This window comes from Choloepus didactylus, chromosome 14, assembly GCF_015220235.1.
Source record: "Choloepus didactylus isolate mChoDid1 chromosome 14, mChoDid1.pri, whole genome shotgun sequence".
Taxonomy (NCBI): domain Eukaryota; kingdom Metazoa; phylum Chordata; class Mammalia; order Pilosa; family Megalonychidae; genus Choloepus; species Choloepus didactylus.
In genome coordinates this window covers 98,137,736-98,155,092 of record NC_051320.1, presented here as the reverse complement: position 1 = coordinate 98,155,092, position 17,357 = coordinate 98,137,736, and the positions used below count along the sequence as shown (strand labels likewise).

Here is a 17,357-nt window from a genome sequence, read left to right as displayed (position 1 = left end):
GAGCCCATCTCCTGTGGGGGGTCGCAGGGTCACAGGCCTTGCAAGGATGGGCGCCCGGTCGGAGGCTAGATCAGGGAGGGGGACTGGGCAGAGGGGCCAAAGCCGGCGGGCGGAGGCCACACTGGACCGAGGCAGCCAGCATCCCAGCTCCCCAGCACCCTAGGCCCCAGCTCCCCAGCACCCCAGCATCCCAGCTCCCCAGCACCCTAGGCCCCAGCTCCCCAGCACCCCAGCATCCCAGCTCTCCAGCACCCTAGGCCCCAGCTCTCCAGCTCCCCAGCACCCCAGCATCCCAGCTCTCCAGCACCCTAGGCACCAGCTCCCCAGCACCCCAGCTCTCCAGCACCCTAGGCCCCAGCTCTCCAGCTCCCCAGCTGTCCAGCACCCCAGCTCCTCAGCTCTCCAGCACCCAAGCTCTCTACCATCCCAGGTCCCCAGCAACCCAACTCTCCAGCTCTCTAGTACCCCAGCTTTTCAGCTCCCCAGCACCTCAGCTCTCCAGCTCCTCAGCACCCCAACTCCCGAGCACCCCAGTCTGCACTTTGGTCTCTTGGAGTGACTCTGCCCCCATGTCCTGGCACAGCGGGGAGAGCCTGGAGAGCCCCACCCTGGGAAAGCTGGTTCTTGACCGCAGATGTCACAGGGGCTAGTCTGGTCTCAAGCGCCTGCCTGGACCAAGGAGGGCTGTCCGCTTGGGAAGGAGACGGAAAACAGTCTCCTGCAGGCAGAGGGAGCTGGGGTGAGATGGGGTGGGGTCCTAATCCCAAGGTCTCAGTGGACCCCAGCTGACTGAGGCACAGACGCCCAACTCGCCCAGCGGTACACGGCTGTGGTCGGGGCAGGGGGGCATCAGCTGCCTCCCTCTGGGGCTGCAGGGCGTCGGGGAGCCAGGCTAAGCCTGGGCCCAAGGGTGGCCTCTGCCCTGGAAAGGCCTGGCAGGCAGGAAGACAAGCCCCCTTCAAGGAGTCTGCACTTTCTTGCCGAACTCAGAGTTTTGCTGACGCCAGAACAGAAAATTTATTTCTTTAATTATTCTTCATGAGTGGGATCCACCCGTCAGCAGGTTGGAAGGGCTCTATTTTCCCCCGGCCGGGGAGCCCGGATCCGGATTGGGGCTTTCCCCAAAAGACCCTGGAGCCTGAGGGCTGGGGGTCTGCTCCCCGAGTGAGGAGGGCCAAGCCCCCAGCGCCAGGATGCTTCCCTGCACCCGCTGTGACTCAGGCCGGGGCCACGGCTCAGGGGACGGCTCAGGGGACGAGGGGAGAGGCTCCGCCTGCAGGGGACGTCCTGCCTCCCGGGCGCCAGCGGGCAGGCACGCGAGGAGGGAAGGAGCTGGCCAGGGCGGAGTCAGCCCAGAGCTCTTTGGCTAAGCCTTCCCCCACACCGGGTGCAGGACGTGGGGGTCATGGGGGGATGTGAGAGGATGCCAGGAGCCAGGATGACGGGCGCAGCCCCCCAGGCCTGGGTCCCCACAGTGGAACCCTCAGGGGTGGTGCAGACCCCAGCCCCAGGCAGGACCCAGCGCTGCCTGTGAGTGGTGCTCCCCTGAGGCCCTGCGGCTTTGCATGCGAGTCGGGGCTGCTTGCCAGGGATGTGCCACGACTGTCATTCGGGGTCCCCGCAACCCGGGCATATGAACTGTGTCAAGGGCAGGTTGAGCTTCCAGCGGCATGAGGGGCTGGGTGACCCCATGCGGCACGGTGCATGGCCAGGCAGGGAGAGGGTGGGGAGACGGCAGGAGCCCCTCCTGGACCTGCCCACACGGTGCCTCCTGAGGCTGCCCCAGGACCCGCCCGGGGAGATTGGCGTCCCCATGACGGGGAAGGCACTCTGGAAACCAGGGTGGGCTGGCAGGAGGGGGCAGGGAAGGCCCTGCAGGGCCAGGCCTGGGATCGCGCCCACAGCACTGGCATTTCGGGCTCCCTCTCCCCGCCCCAGAGCCTGGGCACCAGCCTGCCCGGACGCTCCTCCGCACCCTTCAATGGCTGCTCCTGCTCCCCTCCCAGCCTCCACTCAGGGCACCCCTCTTGGTCCAGGGCCTCGTTAGCAGCGGCCACCGCCATGGGACGGAGACCTGCCTGGCACCACCTGGGAGCCCCACTCGCACCTCTGTTGGCTCCCGGGCCCTGCGCGGGCCCACCCCTCCAGGCTCAGCCACGGGGGTGAGCACACTGGCTGCTGAGAAGACCTCTCCCACCACCTGCCTGGGCCCGGCCGGCTGCTGGAGGACAGGAGCCAACTGACCCTGAGCCAAGGCCCAGAAGGGGCCCGCAGAGAACCCAGGCGGCCCCCTGGCTCCAGAAGAAGGAATGAACGTCTGCTGTTTGAAGCTTCAGGGTGGCTGGTTACCTTGTGAGAGCTGACTAACGGGACACCGAGAGGAGGGTACCTGGGGGCTAATCCTCCAACCACAGGCCTGATGAGCCTTGCGGGGGAAATGGCCACCCCCTGCTGGAGAGAGAGGTGCCGCTGCCCGGCTCTGCTCTTGCTGCAACCACTCGTTGTCCGGGCATTGGCAGGGCCTGGAGGGGAGGGCGTCTGCCTGGCCTTCCGGAGTCTTTGCCGGGCTCTCTGGGTGGACCTGGGCCTGCTGCCCCTGCCCCCAGCGCCCCCGGCTGTGACTGCCAGCAGCTCCCGGGTCTCCTGACTCTAGGTGAGCCAGGGGTGCGGGCCGCACGGTCAGCAAGGCCTGCCCTCCTTGGCGCCCCCCACCCTGGGACCCATGGGCCTGCTGGGGACATGTGACTTCCTCCTCCTGGTGCGGGAGCGTGAGGCCGATGGCCCGGGTGGGACCCCCCTCCCAGACAAGGGACATGTGTTGCCTGACTCCACACCCAGCCCTTGGATTCCTGAGGAGTGTGGTCCCCTCGGACCCGATCCTGTTCTCACCAGGGCAAAGAGGATGACACTCCTTCACTGTGCCCTCAGGACTGGTGTGGCACCTCTGTCTGTGACAGGGAGAGGCTGCGGCACAGGCCTGGAGCCTGGGGGTCCCACTGGGCAGGGCCCTCGGCTGTGCGCGGGGCCCGGGGTCAAGGTCCGATGCCGGCTACACCCTCAGGGCCCCACATGCCGGCTAGAGTCACAAAAACCATGCTTGTGGGGGTGAGGCCGCCCAGCCCCGGGAGGGCCCCTTGGCAGCACCCATTCCCTCTGGGACTGGGGGGTGGAGTGAAGCATCCGAGACACAGGCCTCCGGGCTGCTGAGGGCTGAGCCTGGGCCCACAGGCCCCAGTGCCAAGGCTGTGGGTGCCATGCTCTGACCATCAGGGGCCACCCAGGGCCTGCCCAGGAGCAGTGGGAATGCATGTCCCAGACCCTCGGCAGCAGCCTCGCGGGCCGGCGCCCTGCTCCCTGTCCCAGCCCTGTCCCTCTGCTGAGACCTAGAACATGAAGCAGAGACTCATCCAGCCCGTCGAGGTGCAAAAGGGGATGGTGGGGCGCCCGGGGGTGGGAGAGAACTGGGGATGGAGCTCAGGACAGAGCCCAGGCCGGGGGACGCCCCAGTCCATGGATTTGCCTCCGTGGGCCCGAGGGGTCTCCACCAGCCCCACACAGCTCCAACTCCGGCCCCCCCCCCCCCCCCAGGAACAGGCTTCGGGCCCAGTCCTGCCTGGGAGCCGCCGGGGCCCAGCCAGGCTGCCGGGGAGGGACATGGCGGCTGCTCTCAGTTGCTTCGGCTGCAGAGACCCCTCCGTGGCCCCCCCACCTCCTTGCACAGCACCTTCTCCCTGGGGAGCTGCTCCCAGGGAACCCCCACCCTGGCTGGGCAGCAGGGCCCCTGCGAAGTACCACCTCGTGGACTCTGGTCTCCCAGGGTTTCCTCCCCTGGCCGGTCTCCCCTTAGTGCAGGGGCAGGGGTGTCACCAACATTTATGGGCCCTTCCCGAGGCAGAGTAGGAGGACGGAAGGCCCTGCCGGCTGCCCCCGGCTCCTGGCTGATGGCCCCAAAGACTTCACCCGTCACCCCTGGCCCCGCGGTGCCCACCTGAGCGGACGGGCCTGCTGCCCCCGTCGCCATGTCGGCTGCAGGTCCTGGAGAGCTTGTTGGCCGACACACGGTAGAGAACGCCTCCGATGCAGCGGTAGCCCCTGCTCCGCCACTGTGGGGGGCCGGGGGGCGCCTTCCCCCCGCTGGAGGCAGCCGGGCGCAGGCGGTTCAGCACCAGGGACCTGTGGAGAGGGGCGCCATCAGGAGTGTGCTGTGCCCCTGGGTGCTGACAAGGGGTCCCGAGGGGGCGTCCGTCCCTTCCAACCATGCTGGAGGTGCGGGGAGGGGTGTGCCCCTCCTCCAGCCCACCTGGGTGCAGCACCTGGGAGTGTCCTGCTGGGAAAGGGCAAAGGGGGCAGGGCCGGGGCACACGTGGCTCAGGTGCTGGTGCACGGCTGCGCGGCCCCCTCCTCCGCCCCTTGCCCCCAGCCCGGGGAACCCAGCCACACAGCCCCCAGCATGGGCCACCAGGCTGCTGGGGGATCCCAGCTTTGAATCCGGGTCCAGGGCCGGGGGTGTTCTGAGGGGTCTGGGGGGAGGCGGCTTCCCACAGAGCCACAGACTTGTGACGCCCGCAGGCCCCGGCACCCCCGGGGAAGCTTAGTCCCGTCCTAGCCCACAAGGTGCAGGCGCCACGCCTGTCAGCTGAGCTGCCACCAAGCAAGGAGGGTCCTGGAGCCAGGGGCGGACGGCGGCGGCCAGGGCAGGGCTGCCCGCTGTGGGGATTGCCAGCAAGCCCCCAACCCCGGCTCCCCATCAGGCGCTCGCCGCCCCGACTCCCTCCCACACCAAGGCCCCTCAGTCCCAGTCCCGGAGGTCCCTTGTGGGCCCCCGTCCCCCCCCCCAGTGGGCGACAGCAGAGCCTCCCAGGAAGGCCAACTCCAAATGCACCAGGGGCGCCGGGGGCTCAAGCAGCCCTGTTCTGGGGTTCAGTGCAGCGCCGGGGCCTCAGTCTCCACGTGCACATTGGGGCGATCCCGGGCAGCAGCTCCTGCAGCCTGTCGGAGGCACCTGCAGAGCCTCAGGTGAGTCCCCAGAGGGCCAGGCTGCGGAGAACACATGACCCGGCTCCCCTTGATCAAGGTTCGAGGGCGCAGACACCCACCGCAGGAGGAACGCGCCCGACGAGAGGCCTCCCCCAGGCCGTGGAGCCTCTGCTGCGCCCCTGGGCCCTCAGCAGGGGCAGGAGTGGTGAGACCCTGCAACCCCAGGGAAGGCGGCCAGCCCCCCGACCGCGGCTCCTGCTGGCCCCAGTTGCCCACTGCTCCGTGCCCTGACCTCTCATCTCATGCTGGGGGACGGGGCATCCGGGCAACGCAGGCTGTGAGGCCAGGTGGGGTCTTCCTTGGCTGAGGCCCCCTTCGTGAGGACCCTACCAGCCCTCAGGACGCTGCTGCCCAGGCCGGCCCCCGATTGCCACAAGCCGGAACTGAGCCTGCGGTCGCCCTGCCCCACGGGGCCAGGAGGACGTCCCAAGGCTGTGCACGCCCTGGGGCCACCCTGCCACGCTGGGTGCTCTCCCCAGCCCAGCGGCTGGTGCGGCCTGAAGAGGTCCCTATGGAATGGCCCCGAGGGTGAGGGGCCACTGGCCTGGCCTCATGCACAGAGGAAGGGCCCCCACCAAGGGGAGCTGCTGGCCTGGGTCACGCAGAGGCCTCTCCCCTGGATCCCTGGCAGGTTTTGGCAAGTGCCAGGGCCTCAAGAGGGGGCCATCCCCGCGAAGGCTGGGGTGCGATGTGGGGTGGAGGGATGGCTGTCCAGGGCCCCAGGAGCAAAGCTCCATGACATGCACACAGAGCCTCAGCCACTCAGCAGGGGCCAGCGGGGAGAGGGGGGGCACTCAGGCTAGGAGTCCCCGAGTGGGCGAAGCCCCAGGCTCCAGGGGCACGCGTAGGGCAGGGCGTGCGGCGGTGGGGGAAACGAGGCAGGTCCTCTGGTGTTAGCAGAAGCTGGAAGCTTCTCGGAGAGCAGGTATTCCAGGCAACACAGACTCTAAGGAGGCGCCCCTCCACCAGCCCCTCAGTCTGGGGCTGCTCATGGCCCACCAGGAAGGGCAGGTAGCCAGCCACGGGCTGGAGGGGTGGTCCCTGGGGCCGACTGCCCTGCTCTAGCCCACCCACCTGGCAGCCCGTCCTTCTCTGGAGAAGCGTGTCGCTCCTTACCGCTGGCCTATTTGTTACCACACCTCAGAGATGTCACTGCCCATCCCCATGTGGTCACCCTCACAGATGCGTGTGCACTCACGCCGCCCCTCCTCCTGCCCCCAGGGGTCCCCTGGATTCCGCGCCACATGCAGCCTTGCTGCGGAGGGGCAGCGCCAGACCCCTGCTTGATGTCAGGCTCTGGGCTGTTACTGCATCTGCGCCCACCAGGGGCCTCCAGGGGCCCCCATGGACACAGCCTGGGGATAGTCATGAGCTGAAGGCCCCAGGACAGTGCCACCCGCTGCCTAGAAGGTCTAGGAGCCGCTGCCCAGAGGGGTGCCACAGTCAGAGCCATGGGCGGCTGGGAGGAGACTGCCCGGCAGCCTGATGAGGTTGCCCACCTGCCCCCAGGAAGGGGCCGGCCACAGCGGGAGCAGGGTGGCCTGGGCCTGCCTGTCGCTGCTGCCCCACGACCCATGCCTCCTGCCTGGAGGGAGCCAGGAGGGCAAGGGCTGGCGGGGGCACCCTCCTGACGCCTGTGGCTTCCGCGGCCCGAGGGTCAGGGCACTGCAGTAAATCGTGAGCCTGATGGCAAGGAAGGTACTGACAATGGAGTGGAATTAACGAGACAACAGCAGGGCCCGGCCGGCAGTGCTGCCCTCACCATCAGGGCTCCAATTCCTTTTCTACAACAGGGGCCTCAGATCTAGAGTGTTCCCGGCCAGCTGGAGGCCCGGGCCGCCGGGAAATTTCATTAAGGCTGGAAAATAGGAGAGGGACTTCGCGTGGGTAATGAGGGCCGGGGGGGCCGCGCCTGGGATGGTTTTCCCTCTCGCTTTTGTCACAGGAAGCGTGAACTCCCCTTCAAATCCATTTCTGATCCATGTGAAATACTACAGCAAATTATCTTTCCTGCAGCCCGAAAGCGGCCAGCCAATTTACTCCGAATGGAAGTGACAATGCCCGGGATTTATTGCCATAACCTTGACTGCGCAGGGTGAGGCTGGGCCTCCCCTCTCAGGGAGGGGGCACGAAGGACGGGCAGGGGAGATAACACTTCAAATGAAAAGGAGCGGCGGTGGACAGAGACACACGCAACAAAAGTACATTAGAAAAACCACCACAGCCGCCCGCACCTCGGGAGCCCAGGGCCTCGGCAGCTCATGGGGGGTATGGGGGTGGGCAGAGGGGGCCCTCCGTGCCCCGCTGCCCCCATGCAGGGCAGACTCAGTGGGCAAAGGGGCCACCCCTGCCCAGGAGTGGGGAGCAGAGCCAGGGAGCAGTGTAGACGTCCGTTTGCATCTCTGGAGGGTCTGCCCAGGGAGCCTGGGCCCCCACACACCAAGGGCTCGGCCTGCTGGAGGGCCTCGGAGCTCTGCCCAGGCAGGTCAGTGCAGCCCCCATGCTGCCCCGGGACACCCCGCCTGGTCACCCTGGGATGGTGCTAGCAAGGCCACCACGACACCATGCACACCTGCCTCCCCTGGCATGGAGACACACACACGTGCAAGATGGGCCACTGCCCTGCAGGGTCGGGAACACACACGGGCCTGTGGATAAGCAGATCAGCCTGAGTGCCTAGATATGCTGCACGCACGCACGCCATGCGCACAGAAGCCCCCCACCGTGCACAAGACGCCCCGGGGTGCTGGCCTCAGCACGTGTGGCACCAGCACCAGCAGTCTCAGCTCAGCAGAACCTCTGACCAGAGGCTGCTCCTCCTGCCACCCGGCCACCCATGGCCCCTACCATCCAGGCGCTCTTCTGGGGCTTCTGACCTGACCGGTGGGGGCTCAGGCGCAGTGCAGGGGTGGGGGGATGAGGCCAAGGCCCAAGACATGGGGCCACGATGGCCCTGGCCAGGCAAAGAAGAGCTGTGGGTGTGAGTCACCCAGCCCAGCGAGGGCTCCACATGTGCCCCCAGCCCCAGCACTTGGCCCGGCCCGCTGGGGGATGGGAGAGGCGCTGGGCTGGCGGGAGCACAGACCCCTCAGGAACTGGGGGACCCTCGTCCCCTCCCCTGCGGAGCTGCTCTGAGCCGGGCGCAGGCAGCGCTGCACCTGGAGAAGGGCAACGGGACTCCTCAGGGCCCCGGGGCAGGGAGCTCCTTCCCCGCTGACCCCACTTCCACCCGGCCTCAGGGAGGACTCACAAGACCCCAGCTGACCCCAGATCTCACCCCGGTGCCCCCTCCACACTGCCCGGAAGTGGGGAGCAGTGAGGTGACCAAGGGCCCCGGGGGCCATGCAGCCCCCCGACCCAGCTCCCACGAGAGCCGCGGCCCCTGAGGCTGAGGGCGCCGGAGGCCAGGTGGCCTGGGAAGGCTCCCCCTCGTGCAGCCCCTCCGTCTGCGCCCCACCCCTCCTGGGCAGTGTGGAAACACGGGCGGCCCCCGCTCAGACCTCAGCCGTGGGGGGGCACGCAGCAGGGCGGACGGGGGTCTCTTGAGGCACATGGTGGGCAGGAGAGGTGGAGGTCAGTGCCCACCCGGCCACAGGGCCTGCCTGGCGAGGAGCCTGGGATGGGGTGATCCCGGGCATGGGGCAGCCTCTGGCTGTGGGCGCAGAGCCGGGCCCAGGACCCTCCTGCTGCCTCGCCGCACCCCCCCCCCCCCCAGCGTTTGTAACCTTTCCAGGCCCCCTCACCCCCACCGCCCCTCACAGTGGAGCTTCTGCCATTCCCCGCCTCCTCCCTGGGCAGCTCTGAGCAGGTCACCGAGCCCCCGGCACACCCCGCACATGTCAGCCTCACTGTCCCACCAAGGGCCCCCCACCGTGGACTGGCACCCTTTGGGGACGTCGGGGGTCCATGCCGAGCTCTGGGGAGGGAGGCAGCGGGCAGCTGGGGGGCAGGCCCTGGAACACCTGTGTTCCACAGCCGACGTACAAAACACCAATCGCTTCAGCCAATGTGGATTTTAAAGTGTCATTTTATGAAAAATTTTACTTTCCGTCTTATTAGGCTCTTGGACCTGCCCTCTCGGGTCCTTCACAGGCTCCCCTTCCTCCCTGGGACCCCTCCCCACACCCTGCCCCAGGACCACCCCCACACTCCTCCAGGCTGAGCCCAGGCTTCCTTCCCAGCCCCAACCTCGGGGACACTCCCACTACCCACCACTGCACTGGCCGGGCCCTGCTCACTGCTGTCCCAGACCCTCTCCTCGGCTGGCCACCATGCCCCGGGTCAGCCCTGCCCTCCAGCCGGCCTCTAAACTGCAGATTCAATTGGGTGCCCCCGCCCCAGGCTTAAACCCCACTTTCGGTGTCCATGTGGCCCCCTGCTGCTGAGTGCTGTACACAGAGAAGGGAACGAGGACAGGCTCACTTAGCAGGGTGTTCTGGGAGCCTGTGGCTCCGCTGGAGGGCAGAAGGCGGCTGCAGCCAGCATTGGCTGAGTGCCGGACATAAGGGAGCAGGTCTGAGGCTCTGGACGGGCAACCGGGCAGCCAGGGAGGGCAGATGCTGAGGGTGGAGAGCGCGGGGGGCAGACAGGTGCAGGGGGCCGAGGGGCCCGCCGCAGCCTGGGCAGGAGATGGGCAGGCTGGCTGGGGAGCAGTGAAAACAGCCGGGCACAGCGTTTTTCCGGAAATGGAGCGCAGTTCTGCGAAGCTCCAAACGCCAGCCAGGAGTGCAGTGTCAGCAGAAGGGGGGCCGCCCGAGGGGCCGCGCTCTGCGGCGAATCCCCAAGTAGGTCAGGCCAAGCGCGCACCGTGACGGCCCGTAAACTGCTTAAGTGGGGCTTTCCACCGGAAACGCTGACGGCGGCGGCTGCTCACCCAGGATGCCGTGCGTGTGTGTGTGCGTGTGCAGAGCGTGAGTGTGCGGCCCCGTGTGCACGCAAGGGGAGCGGGAGCCTGCAGGACACCTGCACGCGGCAGCCGGGAAGTGCAGGAGAGAGGGAGGAGCTCCAAGGTACCCGAAGCAGTTCTGGGGCCGTGTCCGGCCGCTCCTGGGCACCATGTGGGCCACCCCTGGGGCCCTGAGGAGAGGGGCAGGGGTGGGAGGACGCTCTTCCGGGCCCTTCTGTAAGTGGGCGAAAGTGCGAGCGGAGTAAAATGTGGTTGTGTTGGTTTCGAGGCCAGTTGGTGGGAGCAGGCTGAGAACTTGATCCAAGGGTCTTACGGTTCTCCCGGAAGAACAGACATTCAGGAATAACTCAGAGGACAGACAGCCATGGGCACCCGACAGCGAGTCCGAAGCTGCAGACCTGAGCACCTGAGCAAGGACGAGCCCCTGCCTCTCCACCCACAGCCTCCACACGGGGGACCAGGGCGCCGTGATCCCTGCCTCAGCGACAAACAGAAGTAATCCAAGAGGGATCAGAGGCGTCAGCACAGGAGCTGAACCAGTCAAGCTCCCAGGAGAAAACACAACCTTGGGGTGGGCGGACATTTCCCAAACAGAGCGCCAAGCACGAAAGGGGCGACTGACAAATCAGACGTCATTAAAAGCAAGCCCCAGACTGTGCAAAGGAATGTATCCAGAATAAATAAAGAACGCCAGCAAATCAATAAGAAAGAGACAGACAACCAGATACAGACATGAGAGACGTCACGAGGCCCCCAACAAAAGGCCATGGCCACGTGCTCAGTGAGCACAAGAACAGGTACTCGGCATCACCAGCTGTCGGGACACACGAACCAAGGCCAGGGTGAATGGTTCCGCTCCCCAGCAGGCCCACCCAGGAAGACTGACCCTCCAGGGGCCGGGGGTCGTGGATGGGGAACACCCCATGGGTACAGCCACCGGAAAAATGTCCCCCACTGAAGTGTCCTCACCTAAATCTGCGTCCACCTGGAGATGCGCCCAACACGCTCGAGCACAGCTTTTTGTGTCGCTGACAGAAGCGAGAGGGAGCCCAAGTGCCCATCAACAGCGAGGGCTGCGCAGTGCAGAGCTACGTGCAGGGCCACGACACGACAGAAGAGGTGGCCGCAGCTCCACGGCCAGCAGGGTGGAGCTGGGAGGCTCGCTGGGCCCTGACGTGGCCGCGGGCCCCTCCCACGGTCAGGAGAGCAGCATGCTCTGGGGCAGGACGAGCATGAGGGCTCAAGGGGCCTCGGGCCGTGGGGGACAGGTGCCCCAAACCCAGTGCTGGTCACACACGACAACAGCCCACGGACCAAGCGCTGGGGAGATGAGCATGTCACCCCCAGCCCCATCTCAGAATAAAGTGAGACTAAGCAACAAAACCAGAACACTCTGAAAAAGGAAGTCTGAGGGGAGCTGTGCAGGCCCCAGCCAGGTCCTGGAGCAGTGTCTGCACACAGCAGGGGGGTGCTTCACCACACTCGGGAGCTCCCCGCCTTCCGGGTGGTTCCGAGAGGAGCAGCTCCCCGCCAGCCGGTTAACCGTGACGTCTCACCTCACACCATGGCCCCAAATAAATCCTGGACAGGCTCAAGTTTTAAAAGTGGACAGTGAAGCCCTGGCACCAGGAGAAAACCCAAAGGAACTTCCATACGATCTTGGGGTGGGAAAGGCAAATGGATAGCAAAGCTTTAAGAGACTGACAGACTTAAACTGGCAGAAAAGTTAAAACTTCTGTTAAAAATCCTCACAAGCAAAACTGAGGACAGAACTGAAAGTGGAAAAGAGCAGCGTGTGACCGGAGGACCCTGACGTTTAAAAGGCGCCCGCACACCCGTGAGGCAGGCCGGGGAGCTGCGGGCCGTTCCGAGGAAACGCCGGGCGTGGCGCACGCAGACCTGCAGGTGCGCAAGGGCAGCCTTCGGCCCAGCTGAACCATCGTGGGCTTCGGGCGGAGCAGCCGCAGCCAAGTGGGGTCAGAGAAAGAAGCGTCAGGCCGTGGAAGGTGCCCACCCTGGCCTCACCAAGCCGTGCAGGCCCCTGGGGACAAGGGCCCGGAGGCGAGCCAGGCCCAGTGGCTGCGGCCCAGCCCCGGTTTGTGCGCTCACCCGCGCGGGCTGATGCGGAGGCTCGGCCTGTGGGGTGGCCAGCCGGGACACCTGTCCCGTGACGACCTCCCAGGGAGCCCGTGCCCCACTCCCCGGGGCCCCTGCAGGGACAGCATCTCTGGTGCTCACGGCTGGGCGCAGAGCTGACCTGGCACTGGCCTGGGTGAGACCGTGCTAGCACCAGGTGGCATCTATGGGCAGGAGGGGCCCCAGTGGACAGCAGGGCTCCAGCCACCTGGGGTCCTTCCAGGGCGGGATCCGCCCTCCCTGGGCCCCCTGGGCTACCTGAGCCCTACGGGGCTGGGCTGGGCTGGGGCAGGGATCTGCCCGTCACCTGCTGACGCACCTGCACAGCCCGTGCCCAGGGCAGAGGTGCCCCCAAGACGAGGCAGGACACGGGGTCACCGCAGCACCCCCAGCCCCGGCCCTCCCGTGCGCTCCTTGTCTGTACTTTATGGCTTTCTTAATTCGGCTCCTGTTACTATTAATGTAGTTAATGTTGAGATTATATCTATTTTCTGGCGTCGGTCAGTGATTTATTCTGGCCATTTTTCCGGTGCCGGCTCCCACACTGTTAAATCAAGCGCCTTGCCAATTAAGTGCTGACTTGGGAAGAGGCTGCAAGCTCAACAGACAGCTCCCCGCAAATTAAACGGGGCCGCTCGCTCAGGGAGCAGGCGGGGCCGGCCCGGGGACCTTGCTGACTTGGAGGAAAGTCAGGGGAGAAGGGGCAGAGTGGCCGCTGGTGCTGGCGGCCCCAGTCTCGGGAGTCCTGGGGACCAGCTCCCCCTGCCCGGGGACGGGGGATGAAACAAAGCTCCGACCCGTGCCCTCGGGGACGGGGGGAGAGGCCGCAGGCTCCCGGGTCCCCGGGCGCCCCGAGGAGGGAAGGGAAGGGTTCCCATGGTGCCCACCGGGGACACCGAGGGTCAAGGCCTGGCCAGCCCCGAATGGGGGGACCAGAGACCCTGGGTCATGGTCTCAGGGGCCGCAAGCCCTCCAAGCTCTCTGGAGCACAGCCCCTCACCTGCCCACAGCCCAGGCAGCTGGGAATGGGGATGCTGGGCTGGGGCACTGAGGCACAAGGGGTTGACATGACGTCAGTCACTGGAGTGGCCTCTATGGCCACCATGCTGGCCTCTACTACGAAGGCCCTGGTGTCTGCAGCAACAAGGGTGTCTCAGTTCTCCCGGCCTCCCCTGTGCCTCCAGGAACGGCCATGTCTGCTGGGTGGGCGCCCAGCCTGTTCTCACAGAGAAGCTTCCTCTTGCCCTGGGCCTGCGGTGCGTCCCACACACAACTGGAGCCGGTCCCAGCCCCAGGGGCCCCACAGGCTCAGCCCTTCTGTCCCTGCCGGGCCCCAGGGGAGCGCGAGCATCTGTCCGGGTGCACTGCGTGCCCACTCAGGCCTCGGCACGGCAGGGGCAGGCCCTTGTGCGGGTCCCCCAGAGGGGGCTGGATGCTGGCCCGCTGCACCCGGACCCCTCTCCCAGCGAGGAGCCGCCTTCTACACCTGCAGCCCCCCCGGCACAACTCCACACATGCCGTCACCGCCGGGCTCTTGGCCCAGGTCCCGCGGGTGTCCCAGTGGGACAGAGGTCCCTTTCTCCTGAACCCTGGTCCCACTGCCAGCTTGGGGCTGGGCTGCCCTGTCCTCTGCCGCCACCCAGTCCCCACAGGCAGGGTAGCCAATTCTGAGCTCCAGGTGCAGCCGGCAGGCAGGGTGAGCACAGGGCTGGTGCAGCCCGGGGAGGGGCTGCGCGCACTGAGAGGGCAGTGGGGCCGCCACGGAGGGACGGGCAGAGGCGGGCTCCAAGCAGGGTGTGCTCCTGCCCAGCAGCACCTTCTGAGGCCCGGGCGGGGCTGAGGGCTTGGTGGGGCCACCCGACACCCCTCCTCTACCTCCCTGCACAGCAGGAAGCCCACCAGCCCCTCCTGGGGCCTTCCCGCCATGGCCACCCCGAGAGAGAAGAACAAGTGGGTCTCAGAGGATGGAGACACCTCGGAGAGAGGCGGGCGGAGATGAGGCCGAGTCAGAAGGAACAGGACAGGCGTGAGATGGGAAGAGGGGGCCTGGAGCAGAGACCAGAGGGCCTGGAGAGCTGACGGAAGGACCTGGAAGGATGGCTGCAGGCTCCCGCTAGGCTGGCTTTGGCGTACCCTGTGTCTTCAGGCTTGCCCCAGCCCCCCACCCAGGCATCCCTGGCACACCCAGCCTGGCCAGGACCCAGGGGGCACAGAGGCTGTACCTCACACTGAGGCAGCCCCAGCCAGCCCCTGGGCCCTCTGGCCAGCTCTGGACCCTCCCAGGAGACCCCTCCAGAGAGCTGGCCATGGGGTGGGGCCGCCCCACCAAGGTGGGCCTAGAGGCCGGGGGGCTGCGCAGAACCCCAGGCTCAGAGGGGACTGAGCCAGGAGTCAGGGTGCACCAGGGATGGACGCGGAGGGACTGGGGGGTGCGTCACTTGCCACGGGATGCCTGAGCAGACGCCCGCCAGCACCTCCTGCTTGTGAAAGCAGCGAAGAAAGGAGGAAAGGAGAGAGGCCCATCCCCAGGCTGGCTGCACAGGCAGCACTGGAGGGCTCCTCTTGGATCTGGGGGCCCCCGGGGTTGGGCTCTGGCCTCTGCCCCGTCCGTGGAGGGTGAGTGGGGTTCTCACAGCTCAACCCAGGAACCCGCCCAACCCCTGGTCTCAACACTTCCCAGGGCCGGTGGGGGCCCTGGCACGCTGCTCCCCTCCCCCCGGCCTCCCCGAAAGCATCGGGCTCGCTGGGGGAGCCACCAAGCTGCACCCCTGGCAGCACGCGGGGAGGAGCTGGCCCGAAGGCCACCTGCCGCAAACAGGCTTCACCGCGCCGCCGAGCCCCTGCCAGCAGCGCGGCACCTTCCGTGCAGAAGCGCGCCCCAGCCCATTTATCAGCACGACGAAGGCAGAGGGATCTGAAAGCTGCACTCCCTCCTTAATGAGCAGCCGAAGGGATCGGTAAGCATAATTTCAGAGACCAGTAATATTTTATATAATCGCCGAGTGGTTTAAATTGAAAACCCCCAACTGAATCAATATTTACTGCATTGAAACGAAATGAATAGTAATAAGTCACTAAGCTCCCTGTCCTGTTTCATAAAATAAAAAATTATAAAAATGAGCAGAGGCGCAGGGAGGCTGTCAGGTTAACTTTTACAGCACTTGGGGAGCTGTAACCAACTGTTCTCATAAAATAAAATCCTAAAAAACCTGCTGGCGAGGGGCCGCTTCAGCACCACACCAGGCCCCACAAACTCCAGCCCGAGCTCAGGGACCCCACAACCTGCCCCGGGCCTGGGCCTGGCCTGTGAGGACCCCGTGGGGCAGGAGGGCCCCGCAGAGAGCCCCTTTCTCAGCCTCCTGCCCCACGGGGTCCTCACAGTTGGTTACAGCTCCCCAAGTGCTGTAAAAGTTAACCTGACAGCCTCCCTGCCTTGCTCCCATCATTGGGCTCCTTGGGCAGGAAACAGCCCATACTCAGGGCCCTAAGAGTCAGTGACTGCCCAGCCCACGGGCCAGGAGAGAAGCCACTGAAGACAGGAGGAGGCCTCTCACAGGGCAGAAATGGAGTAGCCAATGAGCAGGTGATGGCACCTCAGTAACCTGGGTACTTGGGGACCTGTAAGTTCAAAACCACCACGAAGTGCTGCCCACACCCTAGAGGCTGTTGGAGGACACAGACTGGGGGGCCCCAGCCCCAGAGCGGGCACCCAGGGTGTGCTGTCTCACGAGGAGCTACACGAGCCTTCCCCATATCCTGCTGCCAGGTGTCCTCCAGAGAGAAGCGGAGGTGTCCACTGGGAGTGACCACAACTGGGAATGACCCAAGCATCCAACAGGAGAGTTCAGCAGCCACTGGGACAAACTGGGGAGCGTCACCAGCAGGAAGGAGAAGCGAAGATGTGATGATGAGGACCAAGTGCAGATAACACTGAGTAAACAGGCTGGAAGCAAAAGGGCAGAGCACATGGCTCCACTTACAGGAGGCTCCAGAACAAGCAAAAGGAATCTCCAATTTTAGAAAACCACAACAGCGGCTGTTTCAGGGACACAAGAGAAGGTTCCGGAGCTGGGAATGTTCTATGGTCTTGCTCTCCCATCCACAGGGCACCAGGCCCCTATTCTTCAGATCGTCAGAATCTCAGGAGGCCGAAGCCCAAGGCTGGGAGCAGACCTAACGCCGGCTCGGCCCTGCCTGGCCCCTGCCCGGGGACGGCGACAGGGCGTGACGGGGGTGGGGGCGAGGCCAAGGGCACCCGCCCTGCACACACGACCCCCTCAGCCTCGGACACGGACGCGCCCGTGCTGCGGGGTCTGGGGTGGAGTCCCCAGCACGCTTGCAAACGCTGACATGTAAGAAAACAACGGGGCAAACGGCAAAATGTAAAAAATCGGTAAACTTACGTAAAGAACAGGGAAGAACCCTGCATACTATTTCCGTGACTTCTACAAGTGCAAAACCCTGTTAAAATTGAAAATAACCCCAAACCAAATGCTAGAAGCCAGCGAAGAGCGAACAGGAACGTGCCGGGGCCCGCAGCACCTCGCTCGCGGCCGTGCAGCGCGTTCCCGGGGCCGGGGGGCGGCGGCCGTCAGCAAGGGGACCGGCCCTCCAGGCGCCGACACGAGGGGTGGGGCCGGCAGCCCGAGGGCCCCTTGGGCCTCCAGCCGGAGCGGGTGAGCCTCGGGGCGGCCCGCCACCACGCGGCGTCGCCCACCCCACCCAGGAGGTGGCTGCGACCTTCCGGCGCAGGCGGGAGCCACCCCCCAGCAAGGGCTGCTCCAGGACAGCAGCTCGCCAGGGAGTCTGGGCACCCCGTCCCACAGCTGGACCGCCTGGCCTCTCGCCCGGGCTCCGGGGGCTTCCATGAGCTGCGCTGCACCTTCCCCTCCTGTGGAGGAGCCCCCGGTCCCCATCTTCGGGCCCCACTGGCCCCTCCCGGCTTGGCCTAGGGACAGTTCCACAATTTGCTGCTCAGGGTCTGTCTCCCACTGGCCACACGTCCAGGGGAACAGAGGAGGCCATAGGTCAGCCCTCAGGAAACAACGGTGGCCCATGACCAGCGGGCAAAGGAAGGAGTGGAAGCCCCAGGCCGCCCGTCCCTTGGCAAGCAGCTTCCCAACAGGACCCTGGGCGGGCAGTCGGGAGGCCAGGCCGGCTCTGCCAGTGCTGACCCGAGAGTAACCTGCCCCACACCAGAGAAACGCGATGCCAGGGTCCCGCTAGCGCAGACCCCACCCCATCAGGCCCTCCCGTAGCCCCCCCCCCCCACATGCCT

At 66.0% G+C, this 17,357-nt stretch overlaps 1 protein-coding gene across 3 annotated transcripts in view; it reads right to left on the bottom strand.

Annotated features, from left to right (window-relative positions):
* ZC3H3 (zinc finger CCCH-type containing 3) overlaps positions 1 to 17,357 on the bottom strand; it is an 84,162-nt gene that overhangs the window by 31,925 nt on the left and 34,880 nt on the right. For all 3 annotated transcript variants that reach the window (XM_037803354.1, XM_037803355.1, XM_037803357.1), the window contains exon 5: positions 3,989 to 4,173. In XM_037803354.1, the coding sequence (XP_037659282.1) occupies positions 3,989 to 4,173 (185 nt within the window). The remainder of the gene's footprint in view (positions 1 to 3,988; positions 4,174 to 17,357) is intronic.